This window comes from Saimiri boliviensis, chromosome 2 (assembly GCF_048565385.1).
Source record: "Saimiri boliviensis isolate mSaiBol1 chromosome 2, mSaiBol1.pri, whole genome shotgun sequence".
Classification (NCBI taxonomy): Eukaryota; Metazoa; Chordata; class Mammalia; order Primates; family Cebidae; genus Saimiri; species Saimiri boliviensis.
In genome coordinates this window covers 233298729-233326261 of record NC_133450.1, presented here as the reverse complement: position 1 = coordinate 233326261, position 27533 = coordinate 233298729, and the positions used below count along the sequence as shown (strand labels likewise).

The 27533-nt window shown below is 40.5% G+C and overlaps 2 protein-coding genes across 2 annotated transcripts in view; one reads left to right on the top strand and one right to left on the bottom strand.

Moving 5' to 3' along the window:
* ASPN (asporin) overlaps positions 1–3951 on the top strand; it is a 35599-nt gene extending 31648 nt beyond the window's left edge. The window contains exon 8 of the mRNA XM_010348801.3: positions 168–3951. Within this exon, the coding sequence (XP_010347103.1) occupies positions 168–365 (198 nt within the window). The 3' untranslated portion in view covers positions 366–3951. The remainder of the gene's footprint in view (positions 1–167) is intronic.
* The window catches only part of CENPP (centromere protein P), a 290099-nt gene that overhangs the window by 158746 nt on the left and 103820 nt on the right, over positions 1–27533 (bottom strand). The gene's annotated exons all lie outside the window — the stretch shown is intronic.

The following is a 27533-nucleotide window of genomic DNA, read 5'->3' as shown; positions in this document are numbered from 1 at the left end:
AAATATTTAACATGCATAAGTGAGTACATCTACTTTACCTGAAAATACATTCAAGCCAATGTAAAATAAACAGATGAATAAACTCACAAACAAATGGCGACTACAGAATATCTTCCGTTTACATTTACCGGGTATTTTTAACCTTTTCTTTTTTCCTAATACAACAGATAATCTTCCTTCATTCTAATTCAATTTCAAGAGTGGGAGTAAATGACTTCTGTCCAACAGTGCCAAAGATGAAGAAATCTTTATACAGTGCAATAAGTTTATTCAACAACCCGGTGAAATACTGGGAAATGCAACCTGCAACATTTCGTTGTGTTTTGAGCAGAATGAGTGTTCAACTTGGGAACTTTGGAATGTAATAATTAGTAACTGGTAATGTCCACTTAAGATTCAAAAATCCTTACATTTGGAATACTTGAACTCTATTAATAATGATAGTATTATATATACAAGCAAATATCTATTCTCATGTGGTAAATCCACTGACTTACTTTATGACAAGAAATTTCAACAGAATTTTGCCAAACTATTGATACATAAGGATTAAGAGAAACAAGCATGTATTGCAGTTTCTTTTTTCGTACAAATGATCTTCCATAAATCTCATGCTTGACCATTCTTTTCTTCATAACCAAAGACATTCAGTATTTAACACTTTGTTATCAAGCATATTTTAAAAAGAACTGTACTGTAAATTGAATGCCTGACTTGGCAAAATTTGTGCTCTTTCATTTGCTGTTAGAAAAATAGAATTAATAAAGACAGAAGCCGGGCATGGTGGCTCACGTCTGTAATCCCAGCACTTTGGGAGGCCGAGGCAAGCAGATCATGAGGTCAAGAGATCAAGACCATCCTGGTCAACATGGTGAAACCCCATCTCTACTAAAATATAAAAAAAATTAACTGGGTGTGGTGGCGGGTAATCCCAGCTACTTGGGAGGCTCAGGAAGGAGAATCACTTGAACCCAGGAGGCAGAGGTTGCAGTGAGCCAAGATTGTGCCACTGCACTCCAGCCTGGGTGACAGAGCAAGAGACCCTTTCAAAAATAAAAAGCAAAATAAAAAAAAAAATAAAGACAGTAAAGTGAAGAGTACATTATACTATTCTTATTATTTCTTTAATAACTTGGGTAGTACTGTAATATTTGTAATCATCTTGAAGTATGATATAATATTATTGAAATTACCTTATCATGTCTTAGAATCTGTCTTTAATGTTTAAAACTAACTTCTTAAAGCCTTCAGTAAATGTTCATTACCAACTTGACAGATGCTATTCTTAAGAGCTGGTTTGGGCTATAGCATATGCTTTTTTTTTTTTTTTTTTTTTTTTTTTTAATTATTACCTGATTATAAAATCTCACAAAAATGTGTAATGTTTATGTAAAATCTGTAACTTGCATTTTAATGATCAGTTATTAATAAGCTTTTAATAGCATGTCAATTGTTAGGCTATATAACATTACCACCTCAACTCTAAGGAATATTTTTGAGATATTCCTTTGGAAGACCTTGCTTGGAAGAGCCTGACACTATCAATTCTACACCAAATTGTCTCTTCAAATACATATGGACTGGATAACTCTGAGAAACACATCTAGTATAGCCGAATAAGCAGAGCATCAAATTAGACAGAAACTGAAAGCTCTACATAAAAGCTCAGAGTTCTTTATGTATTTTTTATTGGCATTCAACATAAGTAAAATTAGAAAACAGGGAAAATTTCATTAAAAATGTTGGTTTGAAATAAAATATTTGTGCTTTGATCTTATTTTTCTTCTCCCAGCCAGCAACAAAAACTATTCTTCAGAAAACTCTGATCTATCTATAACATTTTTAAAGCAGTATTAATGTAAATTCTTAACAACAATACCAAAATATACCATGTAATTCCTAGGCTATGAAAGATAATCACCTTTACATTAAACTACCTCAAAAACAAGATTTCAAATAATTTGGGGGGTGAGGGGGAAAGAATGACATTACAGATATACAAGAAGAAATAGAGAGTTTGGATTTCAAGGTTAAGAATGGGTAAATAAAGTCTTACTCTTCACAGTGGAATTACTCAACTTTGGCTCCCTTCACATTGTGGGCCAGGTCATTCTTTGTGGTAGGGGCTGCCCTGTACATCTTTTAGTAGTGCCCTGGTCTTTACACACTAGTTGTCAGTAACACCTGCATCCCCTGCCCCCTGCAGGTTTTTGTCTTTTATTTTGTTAAGAGACAAGGTCTTGCTCTGTTGCCCAGGCTGCAGTGCAGCAGCGTGATCATAGCTTACTGTAGCCACAAACTCCTGGGATGAAGCAATTCTCCTGCTTCAGGCTTCCAAGTAGTTGGGACTACGGACACATACCAATGTGCTCAGCTAATTTTTGAAGAGACAGTGTCTCACTTTTTTGCCCAGGCTAATACTGAACTTCTGGCTTCAAGTACTCCTCCAAGCCTTAGCCTCCCAAAGTATTAGGATTACAGGCGTGAGCCACTATGCCCAGCCTCCCCTCCACTCCTACAGTTTCGACAGTCAACAGTTTCTCCAGAAATTGACAAATGTCTCTTTGGGGAGTGGTGGAAGGTAGAAGATCTCAGCAGGTTGCAAACAAGGGCTTTAAGGAAAGTTAGTCAATTTCTTAAATGACACATCTGGAAACCTAAAGCAAAATTGCTACTTTTTTGAGCAAAAAAAGAGGGAAGATCATAGTATGAGTAGAGGGAAGACGACAGAATGATTTTAATAATAAGGGTTAACCATCAGTAGTGCCAGAACTTTGACTTGGAAACCCAGTTCCATTTATAGTCTTTGGCAAGTCACCACCTCTTTGAGCCTGCTTCCTCCCCTACAAAGAGGAGGGGTGACAACACTGACAAGGGTGCTATGAAGACCGAATGATAAAAATATATATGCAATGCTTTGTAAACCATAAATATTTACAAAAAAAAAATCAAAGGTCATGAAGTCCTTAAAGATAAAAGAAAACAATAATCATTCAAAATTAAAATATTCTAAAGTTCCAACTGTTTTAATAAACAAAATTAATTTTTCTACAATTTAACAAAAATAAAATTGTGATATCATGGCACTTATAAGAACACATGTAAAAGTCAAAAATGTTTATGGACATTGAAAAAAACCAACATCTTGAAATTCATCATTAAACTCATAAGGTAAATACTAAGGTTAGAACAATCTAAACAGATTTATCTATGATCTAAATAGTGGAGTTTAAAGTAGGTACATCTTTTTACAAAAAGAAAAAACAAAACCAAAAATTTTAAATACTGGAAATGATTATTGAAGTCCCTGTAATTAATTCACTGTGGTTTGTTTGTATTTCCATCTTGCAGCTGTTAGTCATTTTTGGTTTTAAGTTTGCAAAAAACAAATCACTAATAAAAATCATAACCAAAACTGCATTAACATTTACTGTCGCAAACACATTTTATGGTGAATACAAAATATTACCCACTGGAAAAATCCACTAAAGGTTGAAAACAAGTGACTTATTATTTACTGGGTTTATTAAGGACTAAATTACTGAAATGATTTTCTTTAAGTATTATGGGGTATTCAGAAGTCACTAAAACAAAAACTTTTTTTTTTTTTCCGAGATGAGGTCTCCCCACAAATTGTCCAGGCTGGTCTCAAACTCTGGGGCTTAAGTGATCTTCCTACCTTAAACTCCAGAGTAGCTGAGATTACAGGCATGAGCCACCACATCCAGCATTCCAAAAGCTTTATTTTAAAAAATTCAGTTTTGTTTCCCCTTAAGCTACCATACTATTTCTCTTTCATTCATAATTCCATCACATTTTGAAAGAATTGCCTTACCTCAATCTGTATTGTTTCTACTCACATGGACCTTAATCTGTTGCAGCTGACCTAACAATTCTCCTGAACTATTTTCCCAAAATTATCTTATACAAATAAAATTAAACAATACCTGATTCTATCAGTCTATTCTCACACTGTTATAAAGAAATACCTGAGACTGGGTCATTTATAAAGAAACGATGTTTAATTGGCTCTTATTTCTGCAGGCTGTATAGGAAGCATGGCAGAGTCTGCTTCTGGGGAAGCCTCAGGAAACTTCCAATCATAGCAGAAGGGGAGGGGGGAGCAATATTTCACAGGGCTGGAGAAAGGGGAGGTGCCACACAATTTTCAATGACCAGAAGGAGAACTCACTATCAGGAGAACTGCTCCAAGGGGAAAAATCTGCCCCCATGATCCAATTACCTCCCACCAGGCCATATCTTCAACACTGGGGATTAAAATTTGATAGGAGATTTGGGTGGAGACACAGATCTGAACCATATTACTGATGTTTAAAGAACATTTTCAGCCGGGCGCGGTGGCTCAAGCCTGTAATCCCAGCACTTTGGGAGGCCGAGGCGGGCGGATCACGAGGTCGAGAGATCGAGACCATCCTGGTCAACATGGTGAAACCCGGTCTCTACTAAAAATACAAAAAATTAGCTGGGCATGGTGGCACGTGGCTGTAATCCCAGCTACTCGGGAGGCTGAGGCAGGAGAATTGCCTGAACCCAGGAGGCGGAGGTTGCGGTGAGCCGAGATCATGTCATTGCGCTCCAGCCTGAGTAACAAGAGCGAAACTCCGTCTCAAAAAAAAAAGATAATAGGCCTTGCCCAAAACTCAACTGCTTTTGTAAAGCTAATGAAAGGGTCCAGGATTTTAGATATCTTGGTTGCAAGGACTATGTGTTAGACATCTTTTCATCCTCTCTCCCTCCCCCTCACCAAAGAAAACATGCTGCCTTGGTTCAGTATATATTTCTGAATGAAATCACTGAAGGATGCTTATTAGCAAAGGAAAAGAAAAAAAATTATTCACACCATAGGAACACAGTATGTGTGTGTATGTGTGTGTGTGCGCGCTGTGAAGTTTCACTCTTGTTGCCCAGGCTGGAGTGCAATGACACAATCTCGGCTCACCACTACCTCCACCTCCCCAGTTCAAGCGATTCTGCCTCAGCCTCAGCCTCCCGTGTAGCTGCGATTACAGGCATGTGCCACCATGCCCGTATAATTTTGTATTTTTAGTAGAGATAGGGTTTCTCCATGTTGGTCGGACTGGTCTCAAAATCCAGACCTCAGGTGATATGCCTGCTTTGGCCTCCCAAAGTGCTGCGATTACAGGCATGAGCCACCGCACCTGGCCATATAATATGTTTTTATCTGATACATCTTCTTTCACTCTAGTAGCTCATCTTACCTTGTAGCTCTACAACAGACTAGTTAATTATTTGGAGGTGCAGTGTTATATTCTACATTACACAGAGGTAGGGCAAATGGCATTTTTCTCCAATGTACTTTTATTAAGTATTTCTTATTGGAGGCATTCATTATAGTTTCTATCATAGACTCTGAGGAACTCTGGAACTGATTTTCCCACCCAATCATCTCTGACCAGTGCTATAACAAGGAAAACATTTCCAGCAGGTTATATCTCTCTTGGAGAAATAACAAAAAATTAAAGAGCTGCTTTAAAATGAACCCAAATATAGAAAAAGGATAAAATTATAAAGGGCATGAAGAGGCAGAAACACTGGGATAACTCAGGCTAAGGCACAAAAGCACATGCCAGTCACTGGCTTTATAGTCAAGGCACAATCATTTGTATAAGGTTCTGGTATTAAGACTTCCGGTGATAGAGACTCTTTTTTTTCTGGAGTGCTAGCAACTTGTATTCTTTACATTTTGTTTTTTGTTTTAGGCAGAGCCTTGCTCTGTCGCCCAGGCTGGAGTGCAGTGGCGTGATCTCGGCTCACTGCAATCTCCCTCTCCTGAGTTTAAGTGGTTCTCCTGCCTCAGCCTCTGGAGTAACTGGGATTACAGGCACCTGCCACCACTCCTGGCTAATTTTTTGTATTTTTAGTAGAGACAGGCTTTCACCATGTTGGCCAGGATGATCTCAATCTGCTGATCTTGCGATCTGCCCGCCTTGACCTCCCAAAGTGCTGGAATTACAGGCATGAGTGAGCCACCGCACTTGACCCTATTCTTTTACCTTCTTACCAAGGAGAATTTACAACAGAAGCAAAAGTAAAAAGAATAATATATTTCTGTGCACTTCTCACTCAGTTTCAAAAATTATTAATTTATAACTAATAATTTCATTTATACTTCCATTCGTATTATTTTCTTAGTAACAGCTTTTTTTTTTTTAGTTGGAGACAGTCTTGCTCTTTTGCCCAGGCTGGAGTGTAGTGGTGCAACTCAGCTCATTGCAACCTCCACTTCTAGGGTTCAAGCGATTCTCCTACCTCAGCTTCTTGAGTAGCTGGGATTACAGGTACCCTGCCATCATGCCTAGCTAATTTTTGTATTTTTAGTAGAGACAGGGCTTCACCATGTTGGTCGGGCTGGTCTTGAACTCCTGACCTCAGGTGACTGGTCCACCTTAGCCTCCCAAAGTGTTGGGATTATGGGTGTAAGCTACCAGGCCCGGCCAATAGCAGCTTTGTTGAAATACAATTCATATAGCATATAATTCAACCCTTTAAAGTACACAATTCATTTATTTTTATACTCAGGGTCGTGCAACCATCACTATAGTCAATTTTAAAACATTCTTGTCAGGCTCCAAGATGGACAACTAGATGTAGCCAGAGGGAACATCTCCAACAGAGGGACCAGGACATCACGAAGACTGGCACACTCCTAGCAGATCTTCAGAGGGAAGGCATTAACAGTGGATAAAGGAAGACACAGATGTAGGCTCAAGGAGAAGGAAGCAGGGAACCCTACATGGGGCTACTGCACACTAGGTCTCATTGCTGGACCCCAATGACACTTGAAGATGGGGTGACTAAATGGACAAAGAGCAACCCACTTTCACCACGGGCCTCTGGAAGTCCATAGGATGAGACACTGTGACCACCACACACATTTAAGTTGGCAGAGAAAGCTGCTTAGAGAAGTGGTAGGCACAGAACTCCAGCTGGCGAGGAACCCAGAGAGTTTAGTGCAGAAGCATCTGCAGTGGAACATGGACAGGGATGCTCATCCCTCTAGGCTCAACTTGCTCCCAGAGGAGACATCAGCCCTACGGGAATTGCTGGACCTTAACTCCATGAGACAGGGCTGGTCCAACCGAAGCACCGCTTGGTTTGTTGGTATCTCCGGGGGCCCCAGCCTGGCCACACCTGCTGGCAGTGCAGCTGCTAGGTACCTCCTGGGGGCCCGTGTCAGCTCCTGTGATGGCAGACTTCACCTAACTAGCAGAGTGCTCCAGCAGAGAGGCCACTGCTGACATGTACCAGCCTGCACATGCCCTCTCCCCACTGCAGCCTCCCCCATGCTGCTTTGCCTGCAGACACTCACCCACAGCCACCTCAACATTACTTTAACAGAGCACGTGAACAAATGGTGCTGGGACAACAATATATTCACAACACACCGCATATTGAGCTTAAAATAGGACAGAGATATAAGTGTAAGAGCTAAAACTATTAAACTCTTAAAACAGACATAAATACTCATGAGTCTGGATTAGGCGATGACTTCTTAGATGTGACACCAAAATCACAAGCAAAAAAAAAGACATAGATAAACTGGACATCACCAAAATTAAAACGTTTTGTCTGTCAAAGGATATGATCAAAAAAGTGAAAAAAAAAAAACACCCCATAGAACAGAAGAATTTTGCAAATCATATATATTGATAAGGAACTTGTATCTAAAATAAAATTCTTACAACTCAATAATATTTAAAAACCCCAATTTAAAAATGGGTGAAGGATATAAAGTGACTCTTCTCCAAAGAAATGGCCAAATAAACATATGAAAAGATAGCATCACTAATCATCAGGGAAATGGAAATCACCATCATAATGGGGCACCTCATTTCATACTCTCAGTATAAAATGTAAATTATATGCTGTGATTATAATTTGATTGAAATAGATTCAGTATCTCAAAGTTGAGTGACCAAGGACTGGCTGTAAAAGTTTATAATTTATTTATTGAAAAGAACTTATCCTCATTGACTTGCAGTGTGTATGTATCACAAATCAAGCAATCATATATGTCTACTTTATTTCTGAGCTTGAAGTCTACTTCTAAGCCTAAATTTTTGTCCCATGGATCTATAGGTTAACATTTTGAAACATACTAAGTGCTTTGACTTTGTTGTTTTATCTCAGGATTATCTTGGTTATTCTAGGTCCTTTGCATTTCCATATTAATTTCAAAATTAGCATGTAAAATCATACAAAAACCACACTGAGATTATTATTGAGATTGCAGTGAATCTCTGGATTGGATCATTTTGGAGAGAATTCGCATCTTAGGAATACTGAGTCTTTTAATTAATGAGCTAGCTATTCTTTAATTCCCTTCTTGGCATTGTTTTATAGTATTCTGATAAAAGTCTTACACATCTTTTTTTTTTTTTTTTTTTTTTTTTGAGATGGAGTCTCACTCTGACGCCAGGCTGGAGTGCTGTGGTGAGATCTGGTCTTACTACAGATCTTAGCACTCTCGCCATGCCATTCTTTTTCTTTCCTTATTAAATTGAGACCTTTTACCTTTTCACTTAAGGGAAGCACTTTATAGATTAAGCTTTTCCAACCCATGGCCAGGGGCCACATGCAGCCCAAAACGGCTTTGAATGTGGCCCAATACAAACTCATAAAATTTCTTAAAATGTTATGAGATTTTTGGTGATTTATTTATTTATTTTAACCCATCAGCTATCGTTAGTGTTAGGGTGTTTTATGTGTGGCCCATGACAATACTTATTCTTCCAATGTGGCCCAGGAAAGCCAAAAAATTGGGCACCCCCATTATAGATTCTCTTTGACAAAAGGGTTACTAGAACATAAGCGCTGGGATGCCATGGCAGGTGATCGGATTACCCTACGTGACTAACAGGAGGTGAGTGTATATAGTGTGGATATGTTCAGCAAAAGGATGATTCACGTCCTGGGCTAGGTAGAGCTGGACAGCACAGGACTTCATCATGCTACTCAAAACAGCATGCAATTTGAAACTTACAAATTATTTCTTTCTGGAATTTTCCATTTAAAATTTTTGGAACATGGTTGACTATGGGTAACTCAAATGGGGGAAAGCAAAACTGTGGATAAGGGGAGGTCACTGTAACTATTAACCTGAATAAACTTAAGTAACAGAAATTCTGATTCCTGGGTCTCTATATTCACCACTCTTATCCAAACTTACAATCATTTCAATACTTGGAAGACCAAAAAAATTCCTTTCACCCAAATGGTACTCGTAGCAATATTACATAATTCTACAGAAAATACAGAGGAGAGCAGACCAATAAGACTCAAGGGCATTCCAAGAATTTTAACATGGGATTGAGGAAGAGGACTAGATATAAAGTAATACTCTATAAACATAAATAATAGGAAGACAAAGAGAAGGTGGCACAGAAAACCAAAGGAGCCACACAAGTTTAGATGTGGAGCAGCCTCATTGAAACCCGTTCATTTTAATAAATGATTCTCCAGAGAGACAGGTGACTTAAGACCACCAACTCATGAAAGGCTGTGGCCAGGGCGTCCCATGCTGGTCAGCCACTGTGACTTAATAGGTAGTGGGAGCTGGAGCGGGGGATTCTACAATCCCTGTTTATTTGGAAACACAGAAGAGCTTATCACTTATTACCCACATATTTTTTAAAATATATACATTTTGAATTATTTTTTCCAAAAATAAGCCCATTAAATTTACCGAAAAAAAATTACCTAATTGTCACCATGGGAGGGCAGTCTTATTCTAATAAACCATAGAAGTCTGAAAACAAAGACATCAAAGCCAGGTCTACTTCAAAATAGTCTTAAAACACCATTATTATATTTTTAAAATTTAGACAATGACATCTAACTAGAAGCAAAAATAATAACACATAATCCGACTAATAAAAATACTTAGGAAGACAAAAGCATGAAATATTTGAAAACTAGGACAAGAAGAATTGTGCTTCCTATATGCAAGTATCTAAGTCACTTCACCATACTAGAAAATCTTAATAAGAACAAAAGAATAGCATCAAGCATTTACTAAGGCCACATGTAGCAATAACAAATGAAGCAGTTTATTTATTTATTTTTATTTTTATTTTTTGAGATGGAGTCTTGCTCTGCTGCCCAGGCTGGAGTGCATAACACAGTCTCAGCTCACTGCAACCTCTGCCTCCAAGGTTAGGAGATTCTCCTGCCTTAGCCTCCCAAGCAGCTAGGATTATAGGCACATGCCACCATGCCTAGTTAATTTTTGTGCTTTTAGTACAGACGGAGTTTTACCATGTTGGCAAGACTGGCCTTGAACTCCTGGCTTCAAGTGATCCACCTGCCTTGGTCTCCCAAGTGCTGGGAATCCAGGCGTGAACCACCATGCCCAGCCAAAAGTGAAGCAGTTTAAATGCAATATTTAAATATCAAGTACTCAATCATCATGAAATCTTATGATGGTAGACATAGACACAACAATCTCAAAAATTATAAGAAAATGCAAAGAACTTACAAAAGTGAAAGCAATTTGGAAAAAGAACAACAAAATTAGAAGATGTATACTCCCAATGGCAAAAAACTTACTGTAAAACCACCCTAATTAGGAGAGCATGAGACTGGTATAAGGCAGACACACAGATCGATAGAACAGAACTGAGAATCCAGAAACAAACCTGAACATTTATGGTTAACTAATTTTTGTAAAAGAAATTAAGAAATTACAATGGGGAAATAATTGTCTTTTCAACAGTGTGGATATAATTGGCTATTCACATGCAAAAAAGTGAACTTAGACTCTAACCTCATACCACACACAAAAATTAAACCAAAACATATCATAGACCTAAATGTAAAAGATAAAACTTATAAAATTTCTGGAAGAAATAGGAAAAAATATTTAAGACCTTAGGCAAAGAGTTCTTAGACTTGACAGCAAAAGCATGAATAATAAAAGATAAAAATTCATAAATTATTCCCAGTGCAAGTGGCTCATGCCTATAATCCTAGAACTATGGGAAGCTGACGTGGGAGAATCACTTGAGCTTAAGAGTTCAAGACTAGCCTGGGCAATATAGGGAGACCTCATCTCTACAAACAATAAAAAAAAAAAAGCCAGGTGTGGAGGCACATGTCTGTGGTCTCAGCTACTTGAGAGGCTGAGGAGGGAGGATCACTGGAGACTGAGGTGGGAGGATCACTTGAGCCTGGGAGGTTAAGGTTGCAGTAAGTTGTGATTGTGCCACTGCACTCCAACCTGGGCAACACAGTGAGACCATGTCTCCCAAAAATAATTTATAAATTGGACTTTACAAAATTAATATTTGTGTGTCAAAAGGCTACTAAGAAAATGAAAAGGCTGGCTGGGTGTGGTGGCTCACATCTATAATCCCAGCACTTTGGGAGTCCAAGGCGGGAGGATCATGAAGTCAGGAGATCGAGACCATCCTGGCCAACATGGTGAAACCTTGTCTCTACTAAAAAATACAAAGATTAGCTGGGTGCAGTGGCAGGCATCTGTAATCCCAGCTACTCGGGAGGCTGCGGCAGGAGAATAACTTGAATCAGGGAGTTGGAGGTTGCAGTGAGCCAAGACCACACCACTGCACTCCAGCCTGGCAACACAATGAGACTCTGTCTCAAAAAAAAAAGAAAAAAGAAAAAAACGAAAAGGCTGGGCACACTCGCTCATGCCTGTAATCCCAACACTTTGGGAGCCAGAGTGGATTGCTTGAGCCCAGGAATTCGAGATCAGTTTAGGCAACATGGCAAAACCCTGTCTCTACAAAAAATACAAAAATTAGCCAGGTGTAGTGGCACATGCCTGTGGTCTCAGCTTACTCGGGAGGCTGAGGCTGAGGTGGGAGGATTCCTTGAGCCCAGGAGGCGGAAGTTTCATTGAGCCAAGAACCTACTACTACACTCCAGCCTGGGTAACAAAGTGAGACTCTGTCTCTGGAAAAAAAAAAAATGGAAAAGAAAAGAAAGGAAAAGGAGAGAAAAGAAAGAGAGGAAAAAAAGGAAGGAAGGAAGGAAGGAAAGAAGGAAGGAAGGAAAGAAGGAAAAAAGACTAATCAAACACTAGAAGAAAAATATTATAAACTATATATTTGACAAAGGACTTATATTCAGAATATATAAAGAACCCTTACAATGTATAATAAGACAAAAATTCAATTAAAAAAGGGCAAATTGATATACAGTTTTGATGTAATTCCTACCAAAATCCCAGCAAGATTTCTTATAGAGATAAACAAGATCATTCTAAAATTTATGTAGAAAGGCAAAGGAACGAGAATAGCCAAAACAATTCTGAAAAAAGAATACAGTGAGAAAAATCATTCTACTTGATTTCAAGACTTACGATATAACTACAGAATCAAGACGAGGTGGTGTTGTCAGGAAGAGAGATATATAAACAAATAGAACTGAAAAAGAAAAGCCAGAAATATGTCTATGTGCAGACAATTGATTTTTGACATAGGCACCAAAGCAATTACTGAAGGAAAGACAGTCTTTTAAACAAATGGTACTAGAGCAATTGAATATCCATAGGCAAAAAAACCTCTCAAACCCTATATAAAAATTAACTCAAAATGAATCATAAAAGTAAAATGTCAAGCTATACTTTTAGAAAATAACATAGATGAAAATCTTTGAGACCTAAGGCTTTGTAAAGAGTTCTTAGACATGACACCAAAAGCATGATCCCTAAAAGAAAAAAATTCAATAAACTGGACTTTACCAAAATTTAAAACTTTTGCTCTGTGAAAGATGCTGACATGAAGATAAAAAGGCAAGCAACAGAATGGAGAAAATCTTTGCAAACTACATATCCAACAAAGGTACTCCTAGTTCTAGTATTTAGAACTCGTAAAACTCAACAGCAAATAAACAATTTAATGGGAAAATGGGCAAAGGACATGAACGTACGTTTCACTAAAGAGAATACACAGATAGCAAATAAGCACATGATAAGATTCCGAAAATCATTTGCTATTTAGGAAATGCAAATTAAAACCACAGTAATATATTACTATACACCTAGCAGAATGGCTAAAATAAAAATATGTTACAATATCAAATGCTAGTGAGGATGTAGAGAAAGTGAATCACTCATACACTGTTCGTGGGAATGTAAAATGGTACAGCTGTTGTGGAAGATAGTTCGGCAGGTTTTTAAAAACTAAACACATGCACTTACCATACTACCCAGCAATTACACTCTGGGCATGTAACCCAGAGAAATGAAGACTCATGTTGACACCAAAACCTGTACATGAATGTTTAGAACAACTTTATCAGTATTAGCTCAAACTGGAGGCAGCCCAAATGTTCTTCAGTGGACAAATAGTTAAACCAAACCAACCGTGGTACATCCATTTCATGGAGTTAACAATAATCAAAAGGAATAAACCAGTGATACATGCATCACCTCAAATGAATCCCCAGAGAATTATGTTTAGTGACACGAGACATTTTCAAAAGGTTATATACTGTATGATTCCATTTCTTTAACATCCATGAAATAACAAAACTGTAAAAATTGAGAACAGATTAGTGGTTGTCAGAAGCTAGGGATGAAGGGGAAAGGGCAAGAAATTTATGTAGCTACAAAAGGGCAACGTGTGAAACTCTTGTAGGAATAAAAAGGTTCTGTAATTCTACTATCTCAACCTCAATATCTTGATTGTAATATTGTACCATAGCTTTGGAAGATGTTCTCATTAGGGGAAACTGGGTAAGGGGTACAGGGATCTTTCTGTATTATTTCTTATAACTGCATATGCCTCAACAATGATATTAAAATAAAATTAATTGAAAGTAATGATTACAGTAGAATCTAAGGTAATAGGAGAAATCAACACAAAGGCCCACTTGAGAATGGTTTTATAAAATGGCCAGACGATATTTTTAATCACTCTGAACCTTGGGGGTTTATAAATAAAACAAAATGAAAAATGAGGGTCATAAAGACAAACATCTGAATCTTGAAAAGATGACTACAGATTGCCTGAAAAGAGTTTCATCCCTGGACTGTGTCTACCAAGCATTGCCAAAATCCATCTAAGGTTGTACACAGTGTATAGATATTTTATTTTTGAGACAGAGTCTCACTCTGTGGCCCAGGCTGGAGTGCAGTGGTGCGATCTCGGCTCATTGCAACCTCCACCTCCCAGGTTCAAGCGGTTCTCCTGTCTCAGCCTCCTGAGTAGCTGGGATTACAGGTGTGCATTACTATGTCTGGCTAATTTTTGTAATTTTAGTAGAGACAGGGTATCGCTATGTTGGCCAGGCTGGTCTTCAACTCCTGACCTAAGGTGATCTGCCTGCCTCAGCCTCCCAAAGTGCAGGGATTACAGGTGTGAACCACCATGCCCAGCCCAGTATACTCTTAAAAATTAGGGTTTAAATCATCTTGTATCTCTGGATGTTTTCCTCCAAATTTAACAATTTCTTTTCTTTTTTTTTTTTTTTTTCAGTTTTACTTTTCTGAATGAGATTTTATCCCAATATTTGTTAAAAAGATGATTCCTTCTCCCTTGACTTACCTTTGGCAAAAATAAATTAATCAGAAATTTGTAAGCCTATATCTGAACTTTCTCTATTCCACTGTTCATGAGTCCATTCTTTTGCCAATACTTACGTTTATTTAGTTCTTCCTCATGTTTTGCAGTTTTCAGCATGCAATTCTTACACAAATCTTATTAAATGTTAACTAAATATCTCGATCTCCAATTATTCATTCTAGTATAGAGAAATAAAATTGATTTTTTTATACTGACTTCAATTTTGGCTAACCTAAGCATTGGAGAGTGACTCAGGTGGCCCTCCAATGGCTAGAGAGCAATACTCCTGAAGGCACAAATGACATCAGGTGTACGCCCAGAAGCAATTTCCAGAAACAGATCCTGAGTGGGACCCAAATGAGGCAGGAGAGCTGCAGTGCCTGTAGAGGTACAAGGAGGCACTCCTAAATGGAATAAAGGCTGGCAGAAAAAAGGCAATGAATATAGGAAAGATTTCAGAAGTGCTCCAGAAAGCTGATGAGAGCCCGAGTCGGTTCTACGAAAGGCTTTGCAAAGTATACTGGCTTTATACACCATTTAACCCAGAGGCTGCTGAGCATCAGCTTATGATAAATACATTATTTGTTAGTCAGGCACAGGGAGACATTAAGCAAAAGCTACAGAAGATAGAAGGCATGAATGCCACCCAGCTAATATACTACGGTGTATGTCAACCAAGAGCAAGAAGAAGAGAAAAAGGTTAAACGGAGGCTTACAAAACGGGCTGAATTTCTGGTGGCTGCCCTTGTTGAAAGAGAGACTGGTGTAGTGCGAGGACATGGACATGGACATGGTCGTGGTCATGGAGGAGGTCAGGGCAGACAAGGATTTGAGAGCCGGCCAAGGTTTGTGAATGATCAGTGTGCATGGTGCACAAAGAAAGAACATCAGAAGGATAAATGCCCAGAGAAGGATGAGGGCAGTAGCTGTTGCAGGGAAGTCTGGCCACAGCCTCTGGCAGCAAATCGCTGCACTATGGAAAAGCAGGATATTGGCTTGATCATCTAGGCAGAGGCAGAAAGCTATGAGGACTCAGACAGACTGAGGTCCATCCCTTTATGCCCCAAGGAGCCCATAGTCACAGTGGAAACCAGGGGCAACAGATGGACTTTATGGTAGACACCAGCACCAAACACTCAGTAGTGACTCGGCCCATTGGGCCGTTGTCCAAAAACTATGCAACTATTGTTGGGGCAACTGAAGTTTCAGAGAAAAGGCCATTTTGCTGGACAGAGAGGTGTGTTATTGGAGGACAAGAAGTCCAGCATACATTTTTTTTTTTTATATGGAGTCTCGCTCTGTCTCCAAGGATGTGTGCAATGGCCAATCTCGGCTTACTGCAATCTCTGCCTCCTGAGTTCAAGTGATTCTCCTGTCTCAGCCTCCCAAGTAGCTGGGATTTCAGGCATGCACCACCATGCCCAGCTAATTTTGTATTTTTTTTTTTTTTTTTGAGACGGAGTTTCGCTCTTGTTACCCAGGCTGGAGTGCAATGGCGCGATCTCGGCTCACCGCAAGGTCCGCCTCCTGGGTTCAAGCAATTCTCCTGCCTCAGCCTCCTGAGTAGCTGGGATTACAGGCACGCGCCACCATGCCCAGCTAATTTTTAGTATTTTTAGTAGAGACGGGGTTTCACCATGTTGACCAGGATGATCTCGATCTCTCGACCTTGTGATCTACCCACCTGGGCCTCCCAAAGTGCTGGGATTACAGGCTTGAGCCACTGCGACCAGCTTTTTTTTTTTTTTTTGAGACGGAGTTTCGCTCTTGTTACCCAGGCTGGAGTGCAATGGCGTGATCTCGGCTCACTGCAACCTCCACCTCCTGGGTTCAGGCAATTCTCCTGCCTCAGCCTCCCGAGTAGCTGGGATTACAGGCACGCGCCACCATGCCCAGCTAATTTTTGTATTTTTAGTAGAGATGGGGTTTCACCATGTTGACCAGGATGGTCTCGATCTCTTGACCTCATGATCCACCCGCCTCGGCCTCCCAAAGTGCTGGGATTACAGGCTTGAGCCACCGCGCCCGGCTTAATTTTGTATTTTTAATAGAGATGGGGTTTCACCATGTTGGCCAGGCTGGTCTCAAACTCCTGACATTGTTATCCGCCCGCCTTGGCCTCCTAAAATGCTAGGATTACAGGTGTGAGCCACCACACCCAGCCCCAGCATGAATTCTTATACTTCCCAAATTGCCCAGGTTCCTTGCAAGGAAGAGACTTATTCCAAAAGTTACAGGCACAAATTACCTTTGGGCCACAAGGAAACATGACTTTAGATCTGAGTCACCCCAAGGCTATGTTATTAACCCTCATCCTCCCAGAGGCTGAGGAATGGAGACTGTACACAGATAGACCCCCATGTAAGCCAGGGATTCTTGAGATGTTTGGATTGCCTATCAAAATTCCCAGAGTGTGGGCAGGAGATAACCCACCCGGGTTAGCTGTAAATCAGGCACCAATATTAGTAGAACTAAAACCCGGAGCCTCTCCAGTGCAGGTTCACCAATACCCATTATTTACTGAGGTATCCAAAAGCACATAGACCAGCTCTTCAAGCACGGCATTATAGAGAAATATAAGTCACCATGGAATACCCCTCTTCTGCCACTATGAAAACCACCTGGCGAATACAGGCCAGTGCAAGATTTAAGTGCTGTAAACCAAGTCACAGAGACTATCCACCTGGTGTATCTAACCCATATACCTTAATGGGATTAATTCCAGCAAGTGCTGCCTGGTTTTCTTGCTTAGATCTGAAGGATGCATTCTTTTTTCTCTTGCTGGCGACTGTAAGTCAGCCCATCTTTGCATTTCACTGGGCAGAAACCCAGTATACTTGGACAAGACTCCCACAAGGTTTCAAAAACTCACCCACAATCTTTGCACTGGCCTCAGATCTCATAGCTTTTGCCCCACCAAAGAACTATTATATCCTGCTCCAGTACATAGATGACCTTCTATTTGCAGCTCCTACTTGGCAGGACTGCCTAGAAGGCACTGAGGATCTTCTCCATCTTTTGTGGAAAGCAGGATACAAGGTATCTAAGAAAAACGCACAGATCTGTTCACCAAAAGTTAAATATCTAGGCTTCCTAGTAAGCCAAGGGAGGCACGAGCTACAACAGGCAGCACATAAACTTCCCACTCCAACCACTTAGCATCAAATAAGGAAATTCCTAGGGGCAGCAGGTTTCTGCCGCATCTGGATTCCAAATTTCTCACTCATGGCAAAACCTCTATATGAAGCCACAAAGGGGGGTGAAAAGGAGCCCCTCCTATGGGGAGCTGACAAAAAGACAGCCTTTAATTTAAATAAATTAAAAAGACCTTGATTCAGGCCCCAGTATTAGGACTGCCAGACCAAACTAAGCCTTTCTTCCTATATGTCCATGAACAGAAAAGAATAGCAGTAAGAGTAATGACCCAGATATTAGAATCACGGCATCAACCGGTAGCATACCTTTCAAAGCAACTGGACCCCAGGGCACTAGGTTGCCCCCTTGTTTTAAAGCAGTAGCAGCCACAGCCCTCCTAGCACAAGAAGCCAACAAATTGATCTCAGGACAGAAACTGATCATTAGGGTGCCACACACAGTTATTACCCTCATAGACCAGAGAGGGCATCATTGGTTGTCTACCCTGAGAATGATCAGGTATCAAGGGCTCTTATGTGAGAAACCTCATATAATTTTAGAAACTGTCAATACCCTAAACCCAGCCACTTTGCTACCCACAGAAGAGCCAAAAGACCCCCTTCTACAACATAACTGCATGGATACAGTAGATGAAGTCTACTCTAGTCGAAAGGACCTAACACACCAGCCCTTGGGGAACCCAGACAAAGAGTACTTTACATATAGGAGCAGTTTTATAACAGAAACGATGTGGCAGTCTGGATATGCAGTAGTAAAATGGGACTCTATGGTAGAGGCTTGACCTCTATCCGCCGGGACCTCAGCTCAGAGGGCAGAATTAATAGATCTGACGAGAGCTTTACTGCTAGGAAAAAGAAAAATAATCAACATTTATATTGACTCTAAGTATGCCTTTGCCATCCTGCATACTCACGGGGCTATATATAAAGAGGACTTATAACAGCAGGAAGGAAAGAAATAAAAAATAAGGAAGACATTCTACAGCTCTTAGATGCTATGTGGGCTCCAGAAAAGGTGGCTGTCATTTATTGCAGAGGACATCAGGGAGACGCGATGTTTGAGACAAAAGGAAACAAAGGCAGACATGGGGAGAAATGCCAGATACAGGTGATGGGGATGAAGGCAGCAAACCACATTGCCATGTATGTACCTATGCAACAATCTTACATGTTCTTCACATGTACTCCAAAACGCAATTTTATATATATATATATATATATATATATATATATATACACACACACACACACACAGAGAGAGAGAAAGAGAGAGAGACAGAGAGAGAGAGAGAGAGAGAGAGAGAGACAGAGAGACAGAGAGAGAGAGAGAGAAAGGCAGAGAGGCAAAACAGGCAGCAATAAAAACCCTACTCCCTAAAGAGGAATCTCTGGCTATGCCTCTCCTCCCCAAGGTTCCTCTCCAGGAGTCTCCTAGTTACACTTCAAGTGAGAAAGCCTGGTTTGCCCAGGGAAATGGAAATTACATTGAAGGAAAGTGGCAGAAGTTTTCCGATAGGAGACTAGCCATTACCTTCACAAAACAGAATGGATTTTCGCCCTGTGAGATTTTGTTCAGCAGTCCACTCCCAATTATAAGTCAAATTAAAGGTGATCTCCATGAGTTATGGGAGCTAACTTTAAGAAGGCATGCAAGCTTTAGGTATGGCAATACAAAAAGTGCACAGCTAGGTGTAGGAAAGGATGCTTACAAGTCTAACAGAACCAACACATTCCTTTAAACCTGGGGACTCTGTTTAGGTCAAGAAATAGAACCTGCTGGGTGCGGTGGCTCAAGCCTGTAATCCCAGCACTTTGGGAGGCCGAGGCGGGTGGATCATGAGGTCAAGAGATCGAGACCATCCTGGTCAACACGGTGAAACCCCGTCTCTACTAAAAATACGAAAAATTAGCTGGGCATGGTGGCACGTGCCTGTAATCCCAGCTACTCAGGAGGCTGAGGCAGGAGAATTTCCTGAACCCAGGAGGCGGAGGTTGCAGTGAGCCGAGATCGCGTCATTGCTATCCAGCCTGGGTAACGAGAGCGAAACTCCGTCTCAAAAAAAAAAAAAAAAAAAGAAATAGAACCTAACTTCTCTAGGACCCATATGGGATTAGTCCCATACCATAATCTTGTCCACCTCCACTGCTATTAAAGTTGCAGGTATTATGCCTTGGATCCACTACGGTCAACTGAAGCCGCCAGCCCAGGACCAGTGGACCAGTCAACAGGACTGAGACTATCCAACTTGACTGATCCTGCGGCAAGACCATGTTGTTGGTGAGGATGATCACAGCCTTGCTCTGGCCACTCCAGAGGCTGGCCAGTCTACATATGGCAGAAGCTTGAGGAAATCTGCAAGCTCTGCTCTAGTCACATAACCGGAAGCTGACTAGTCAACACATGGCTGAAGCTTGAGGAGTCATCCAGGTAAATATGGTTAGAAATTCAACTTTAATTGCTATCCTAGTACTGTTAACTGTTTTATTGCTATGCTGTCATTTCTGCCAAGAAGGGATTTATCCTGCCCCTGCTGGATATAAAGCTGCTATCTTTTGCTTTGCTGTTGCTAGTTCCTGTATCTGTACAGGAGGAAGGGCAACCCACAGAAGGATGTCCACACTGCATGCATACTATTTAGATAAGGAATACAGCAGTTAAGACTTTACTGTATCAGATATATTCTGAATGTACAGGAACCCACCTAGGAACTTGTACTTATAACCAGACAATCTATTCAGTTTGTGATCCAGAGAAAAGCCAACCTTATATGTGTTATGACCCCAAGTCCGTGCCCGGGACCTGGTTTGAAATATGAATGGAGTCAAAGGAAGGTAATCTTCTAAACAGGACTAAGGTCCCACCTCTCCATGAGGGAGCCATCCCTTTGTATTTTGATACCTGCCAGGCAATATACTTAGGCTGAGCCTACTCTGCTGCCTGTGGTAACTTAACCTGGGAAAGACACCACAGTAACCTTCGCAAGTATATATGTAGGCCAAAAGTTACTCCACCCTGCCTCCCTGGGGCCTTGGAAAAGGACTAAGTACTGCACAACATGGCTCCCTACCTGGTATCCTAAATAGTAGTTTCTGGAGCCAGTTGTGCTTACCAAGATGCCAATGAAGTCAGATTGTAAAACAAAAACCTGCAATCCCATAAAGCTTACCATTCTAGAGCCAGACTTACCCATATGGACTACAGGTCACCCCGTAATGGTCTTTATAGAAACATACCCAACCACTTCTCTATATATTATCAAAAATGAAACTCAGGCCTGTCCAACCCAACAGTTCTGGGTTTTCAAATCATTCAGTAAAAATATCAACCAAGAAATACCCGAACTCCCTCCTGTAACCAGTAATCTGTTTGCTCAACTGGCTGAAATATACAGCCAGCAATCTAGGAGTCTCCTCCTATTATGTCTGCGGAGGAACCAATATGGGAGATCAATGGCCATGGGAAGCAAAAGAGTTGATCCCCCAAGAAAACTTTACCCTAACTCACACCTCCCACGAGCCAATGCTCTAACACTCAAGAATGCTCTTGAAATCTTTTATTGTAGGGAGATACTGCATGGCCCGCTGGGGGGAAACCTTCGCCAACCCTTTTGGGGAATTAGTTTGCTTAGGACAACAATATTGTAATGAAACAATGAAGACGACTCTATGGTGAGGCAAAAACAAGCAAGGTAAAGATGCCACCAGATTACCATGCTACAACCCATTTTCTCGCTTCCCTTCTTTAAACCACTCCTGGTACCAAGTAGAAGTACCTAATGGCTGGCAAGCACACTCTGGCCTCTACTGTATCTGTGGGTAACAGGCCTACCGACAGCTGCCTGCCAACTGGACAGAGACCTGCAAACTAGGGACAGTTAGACTATCTTTCTTCCTGTTCCCACTGCAATAAAGGGAAACTTTCGGGTATGCTGTTTATGATGAAATCAAAAAAAAGAGACAAAAGAGATGTAGACATCAAGAGAGACATAAAAATAGGAGACAGGACGGACATTAATTGGCCTCATGAGAGAATAAAAAAGAAACATAAAAATAGGAGACAGGAAGGACACTAATTGGCCTCATGAGAGAATAATACAATATTATGGGTCAGCTACCTGGGCATAGGATGGATCATGGGGATACCATACCCCAATTTAACATGCTTAACTGCATCATTAAGTTACAAGCAGTACTTGAAATCATCACTGATGAAACAGCAAATATTTTAGATCTGCTAGCCCAACAATCCACAAAGATGAGAAACGCTAGAATAGGCTAGCTCTAGACTACCTTCTAGCCCAAGAAGAAGGAGTGTGTGGAAAGTTCAGCTTAACTGTTGCCTAGAAATTGATGATAAGGGAAAGGACATTGTAAAAATAACCTCGAAGATGCAAAAGCTAGCTCACTTTGTTTCTTCCTGTTCTGTATAAAAATCAGACTGCACACTGTTTCTACTTAAACTTCCTTGTTTCTACTTGTTATTTCTAACAAGTTTCCAGTTCAAATTTGGAACCCAGATGGTCTCCAGATTCCCTTTTTGGAGGCTGGTTTTCATCCTTTGGTGGTTTTAAAACATTAATAGGAGTGGTGCTGGCTATACTAAGGAGTTGCTTAATACTTCCTTGTCTCTTGCCCCTTATTATTAAAAAGCATTCAGTCTACTATAGAAGTTTTAGTAGACAGAACAACCACCACCTGACTGATGGCTCTAACAAAGTATCATTCTTTACTGACAACAGGAGACCTGCTCCACTATGAAGAACTAAATGATAATGATGCTTTCTATTGAGTTTTAACTCATAGAAGTATCAAATGGGGGAATGAGGCAGAAATTAAGGAAAGAAAGAAAAGAAAATCATACAAAGGAGAGTAACAGGTTCTCTGTGTTAGATTGAAGACAGTCAATTAGCTCAGGCTCTGGGAGGAACCTTGATAACATTATCTCTGAAGCCAGAGCTCAAAAGAATGTGCTCTGAGAACTTTCCCAATACTCCCTCACCATCTGGAAGAAAACATAAATTTTCTCTCTGATGTGTACCCTCATAGTATGAGTAAACCTAAGAATTTATAGATATCTGTTTCTCACGTATCACTTGCCTGTTTTGTACCTAAATAACACAGTAAAGGCCATGAAGAATGTCTAAACAGGATAGTGCTGCAAGCATCAAAAAAGGAAATTAATGCAGAGCCCTGCAGGACTGGTCTGAACCGGTAAGGCCACTTGGCCTACATACCAAGAGTCATGTGTAAAACTGTCACTGTACTGATTAACTGCTTTTGTTCTCGCATCTGTAAACTGGCTTCTTTTCATACCCTAAGATGCACAAAAAGCCCTTGCTTTCTTTGTCTGGGGCTCAGTCTTTTGGATGTGAATCCACTGAGCCGGTGTATACCTTAAATAAATCCTCCTGTAACTTCATTGTTCTCTCCGGTTCCCTGATTTCTCCTAACAAATGCAGCTGGGATAAGCTGACGTCTGAAAGATAAATTAGCTAGCAACAAGATTGAGAGGTACAGAAGCCTACCATCCTCAAGACAGAGAGAAGCTCATTCAAAGGTCATAGTGAGACAGACACATGGCAATGTGCCCAGAAACCAGCAGTGGTACAAACCAAACATTCCAAGAATGGGCAAGTGGTAGGCCAAGGTCAGATCATCCCTAACCATGAAGATCAATTTTTGGAATGTATTTATTTTAATGTTTTGAGATGGAGTCTTGCCAGGCTGGAGTGTACTGGCGCTATCTGGGCCCACTGTAACCTCTGCCTCCCAGGTTTAAGTGATCCTCCTGCCTCCGCTTCCCAAGTAGCTGGGGCTATAGGTGTGCACCACCACACCAGGATGGTCTTGATCTCTTGACCTCGTAATCCCCCTGCCTTGGCCTCCCAAGTGCTGGGATTATAGATGTGAGCTACTGTGCCCATCCTGAATTTTTTTTTTTTTTTTAATGCATTGGATGATGTTTCATTAGAAACAAATAGTAAGAAGAAACAAGGACGTTTAAGTAGAGACACTGTGCAGTCTGATTTCTATGCAGAACAAGAAGAAAATTGCTTGGAGAAGAGACCCTACACAGAACACCTGGGTTTGAGGTGACGACAGTCATTGTGTGAGACACAGACAGACCAAAAAGATATCTGGGTGTAGAACACAAAAGATTCAGTAAGAGATTCAATTTGAAAGTCATGGAGAAGTATTTAGATCAGTGGTTCGTTCTCAAGGTGGGGTGGGACCTAGGACCCTTGTTTAAAATGGACATTCCTGGGCCCATGCTCAGAGGTTCCAATTTTGTAGCTCTAGGGTATAAAGATGCTGGAACCTGAATTTTTAATAAGCAGCTCTGGTAATTCTGATACTGATGGACCTCCTACTACACTTGAGAAAGCACTAATTTAAAGGACTCCCAAACTTCTGGCTTATACAAGAGAGTGGTCAGGACTGGAATGGAGGCACCATTTACAGAAAATGTGAATGATGACAGCCAAGAAAGCTTGTGAGTATAAGCCATGAATTCAGGAGCCTCTGCTCCTCATAGACCCCTGGGGACAGACAGACAAAGAGGCTGACTGCCTTTAATGTTTGGACTATTTCTATAGGGCTGCCCAAGTGGCCTTTCTGGTAGAAGTAGTCCGTCAGCTAAGTGTAATGTCTGCCTCAAAAATTGATTCCATTTAGAATGCTGAGAGGTAGTTACTTCCAAGCACATGTTTGCCTTGACTCAGATACTGGCTACCTGTGGCAGTACCACCTACTCCTTCCTCCTAGATCACTAGGCATCAGCCAAGCTGGCCTGTTACCACTCTGATACCAACTTGGCTTGCCCCGTCACCATATTCAGTTCTAAATATCTAAACTATCTAAAATAGTGTATGCATGCCCTTTTTAAAAGATTAATAGGCTGGGCGCGGTGGCTCATGCCTATAATCCCAGCACTTTGGGAGGCCAAGGTGGGCAGGTCACCTGAGGTCAGGAGTTCCAGATCAGCCTGATCAACATGGAGAAACCCTGGCTCTACTAAAAATACAAAATTAGCTACGCATGGTGGCGCATGCCTGTAATCCCAGCTACTTCAGGAGGCTGAAGAAGGAGAATCGCTCAAACCCAGGAGGCTGAGGAAGGAGAATCACTTGAACTCAGGAGGCAGAGGTTGCAGTGAGCCAAGATCATGCCATTGCACTCCAGCCTGGGCAGTAAGAGCAAAACTCTGTCTGAAATAAAATAAAATAAAATAAAGATTAACAGCTGGGTGCTGTGGCTCATGCCTGTAATCCCAGCACTTCGGGAGGCCGAGGCAGGCAGATCACCTATGGTCAGGAGTTCAAGACCAGCCTGGCCAACATGGTGAAACCCCATCTCTATTAAAAATACAAAAATTAGCTGGGCGTGATGGCTCATGCCTGTAATCCCAGCTACTCAGGAGGCTGAGGCAGAAGAATCGCTTGAACCCAGGAGGCAGAGGTTGCAGTGAGTTGAGATGGTGCCACTGCACTCCAGCCTGGGTGACAGAGTGAGACTCTGTCCCCAAAAAAAAAAAATTAATAGATTTATTTATTTATTTATTTATTTATTTATTTATTTGAGACGGAGTTTCGCTCTTGTTGCCCAGGCTGGATTGCAATGGTGCGATCTCGGCTCACCGCAACCTCCACCTCCTGGGTTCAGGCAATTCTCCTGCCTCAGCCTCCTGAGTAGCTGGGATTACAGGCACGCACCACCATGCCCAGCTATTTTTTTTTTTTTTTTTTTTGTATTTTTAGTAGAGACAGGGTTTCACCATGTTGACCAGGATGGTCTCGATCTCTTGACCTCGTGATCCACCCGCCTCGGCCTCCCAAAGTGCTGGGATTACAGGTTTGAGCCACCGCGCCTGGCCTAGACTTTATTTTTTAGAGCAGTTTTAGGTTCACAGCAAAACTAAGTGGAAGAACAGAGACTCCTCAGATCCCTTTCTTTGCTGAGTACTTCCTTTTTCTGGTACTGTACAATGCTCCAGGCCTATCTACTACTTTCCTTGCTCCAGTCCTCCTGGAATCAGCCATTTCTTCAAGGAGCAGCCTTGGTTCCTTTTATTGGAAAATGATATTAGAAACCAAGATCTGGGTTCGGTGTTTGCTGCTGCGTAGAGTGCCCCTGCTTGTAGGCCCTCTTAGCCAACAGAAGAAGGAGGTCTATGTGTGTACTATGTATATATAACATATCTACATTTCCCTTTTAACCAGCTGTATCTATATTAAGCTAAATATGAGTTCATACTGATGTCTTCAACTTTAATCCATTATCACATGGATCACTGTCACCACCTTGCTTCCCTTATTTATTTGTAACTCCCACTTCAACAGTAAGACACCTGTCTCTCACCATCTGCCATACAATAACTTAATTGTTCCATTCCAGTCCCCACGTACATCAGTGCCTGAACTGCTGACCTGTACCCCCATGCCTCATTCAATTTCATCCCGTTACCTTGCTTTATTCTCTTCTTTCACATTATACATTGTTTATATTCTGCATTTTATGCTTATTTAAGTTTATTTTCTGTTTTCCTTCTCTATAGCAACAGACTTTCACTGCTGAGTCCCTAGCACCTAAAATTTGCACAAAGTAGGTGCCCAATAAAGTGAAACAAATGAACAGAAAATTGTAATGCTTATTATGTTAATAGTAAGTGGGTCTCAGGAGGTCCTTTTCTAGCCAGTCCTATGTCATTCAGCTTTGAGATACTGAATCTATTTCAATCAAATTGTAATCATAGCATATAATTTAAACTTTTCATCAATTCAACTCCTTATCGCCCCAAATGCTATAATTATAACCGTTGAACTAAACAGTGAACTATTACAAACTCACATCCCCTATTTTTTCCTTTAAGTCCTGACTCTAACCACCCCCTCCCCCCATTCCCATCCCTTGCCCCCTATCTCCTAGACAGACACTGCCAACCAGTTTAAATTTTCTAGAAATTTTTGATTATGTCTGCTCTAGTTATTTATTCATAATTTTTCTCACTTGATAAAAACATGGATAACATAATCAATATCATAAATTCAAATCACAGAGTTAATAAAAGTTATATAAACATTAGGCTGTTGATTTTAAGTTAATCTTCCAAAAGGACCCTGAAGGCATATAAAGCAATTTTTGAAAAAAGTACACAGATTTGCTCTCTCTTCCTTAGTGGAAGCCTGAGTTTTAAGAACACAGATGCTAACAGAAAACATATGGAAAAGATCAGTAACAAGATGGAATCTTGGCTCAAATGTGGTCTGCCACGTTTTACATACCAATGTCTCAAATAATAGACTGGATTTTTACAACTGCCAAAGCATCACTTGAAACACTGTATACTTTTCTTAAATGCAGAGTTTAACAAAATAAATCTTGTGAGTTCTTTGTAAAAAGCTAGTGGAAAACACTTTTTTGAGGAAACAAAAATGAATTCCAGGATTCACTTTATCTTATTAGTTTGTAAAAGCTTAAAAGAATTCCCCCCAAAATGAACTCCAAGTCCACTGCCAAAAGACACAGTCAACTCTCTGTTTAGAATATGAAAACAGAGTAAAAATTAAACATTGAAAACAGTTAACTGTTACTATTCAGGAGAGAGAGCTCTATGAAATGAAGAAATTTTCTAAATTTACAAAATAAAGGCAATAGCTATTAAGAACACAAGCTTTTGATTCCATTTTATTCAATATTACAAAAATGATTACTTTGTACAATATTAAAAACAGGCAAATTGGAGATACACTTTTGGAGAGCAACCAATTGATTAATTTTTATCTCAAAGGATATTAGAAGTCATTCT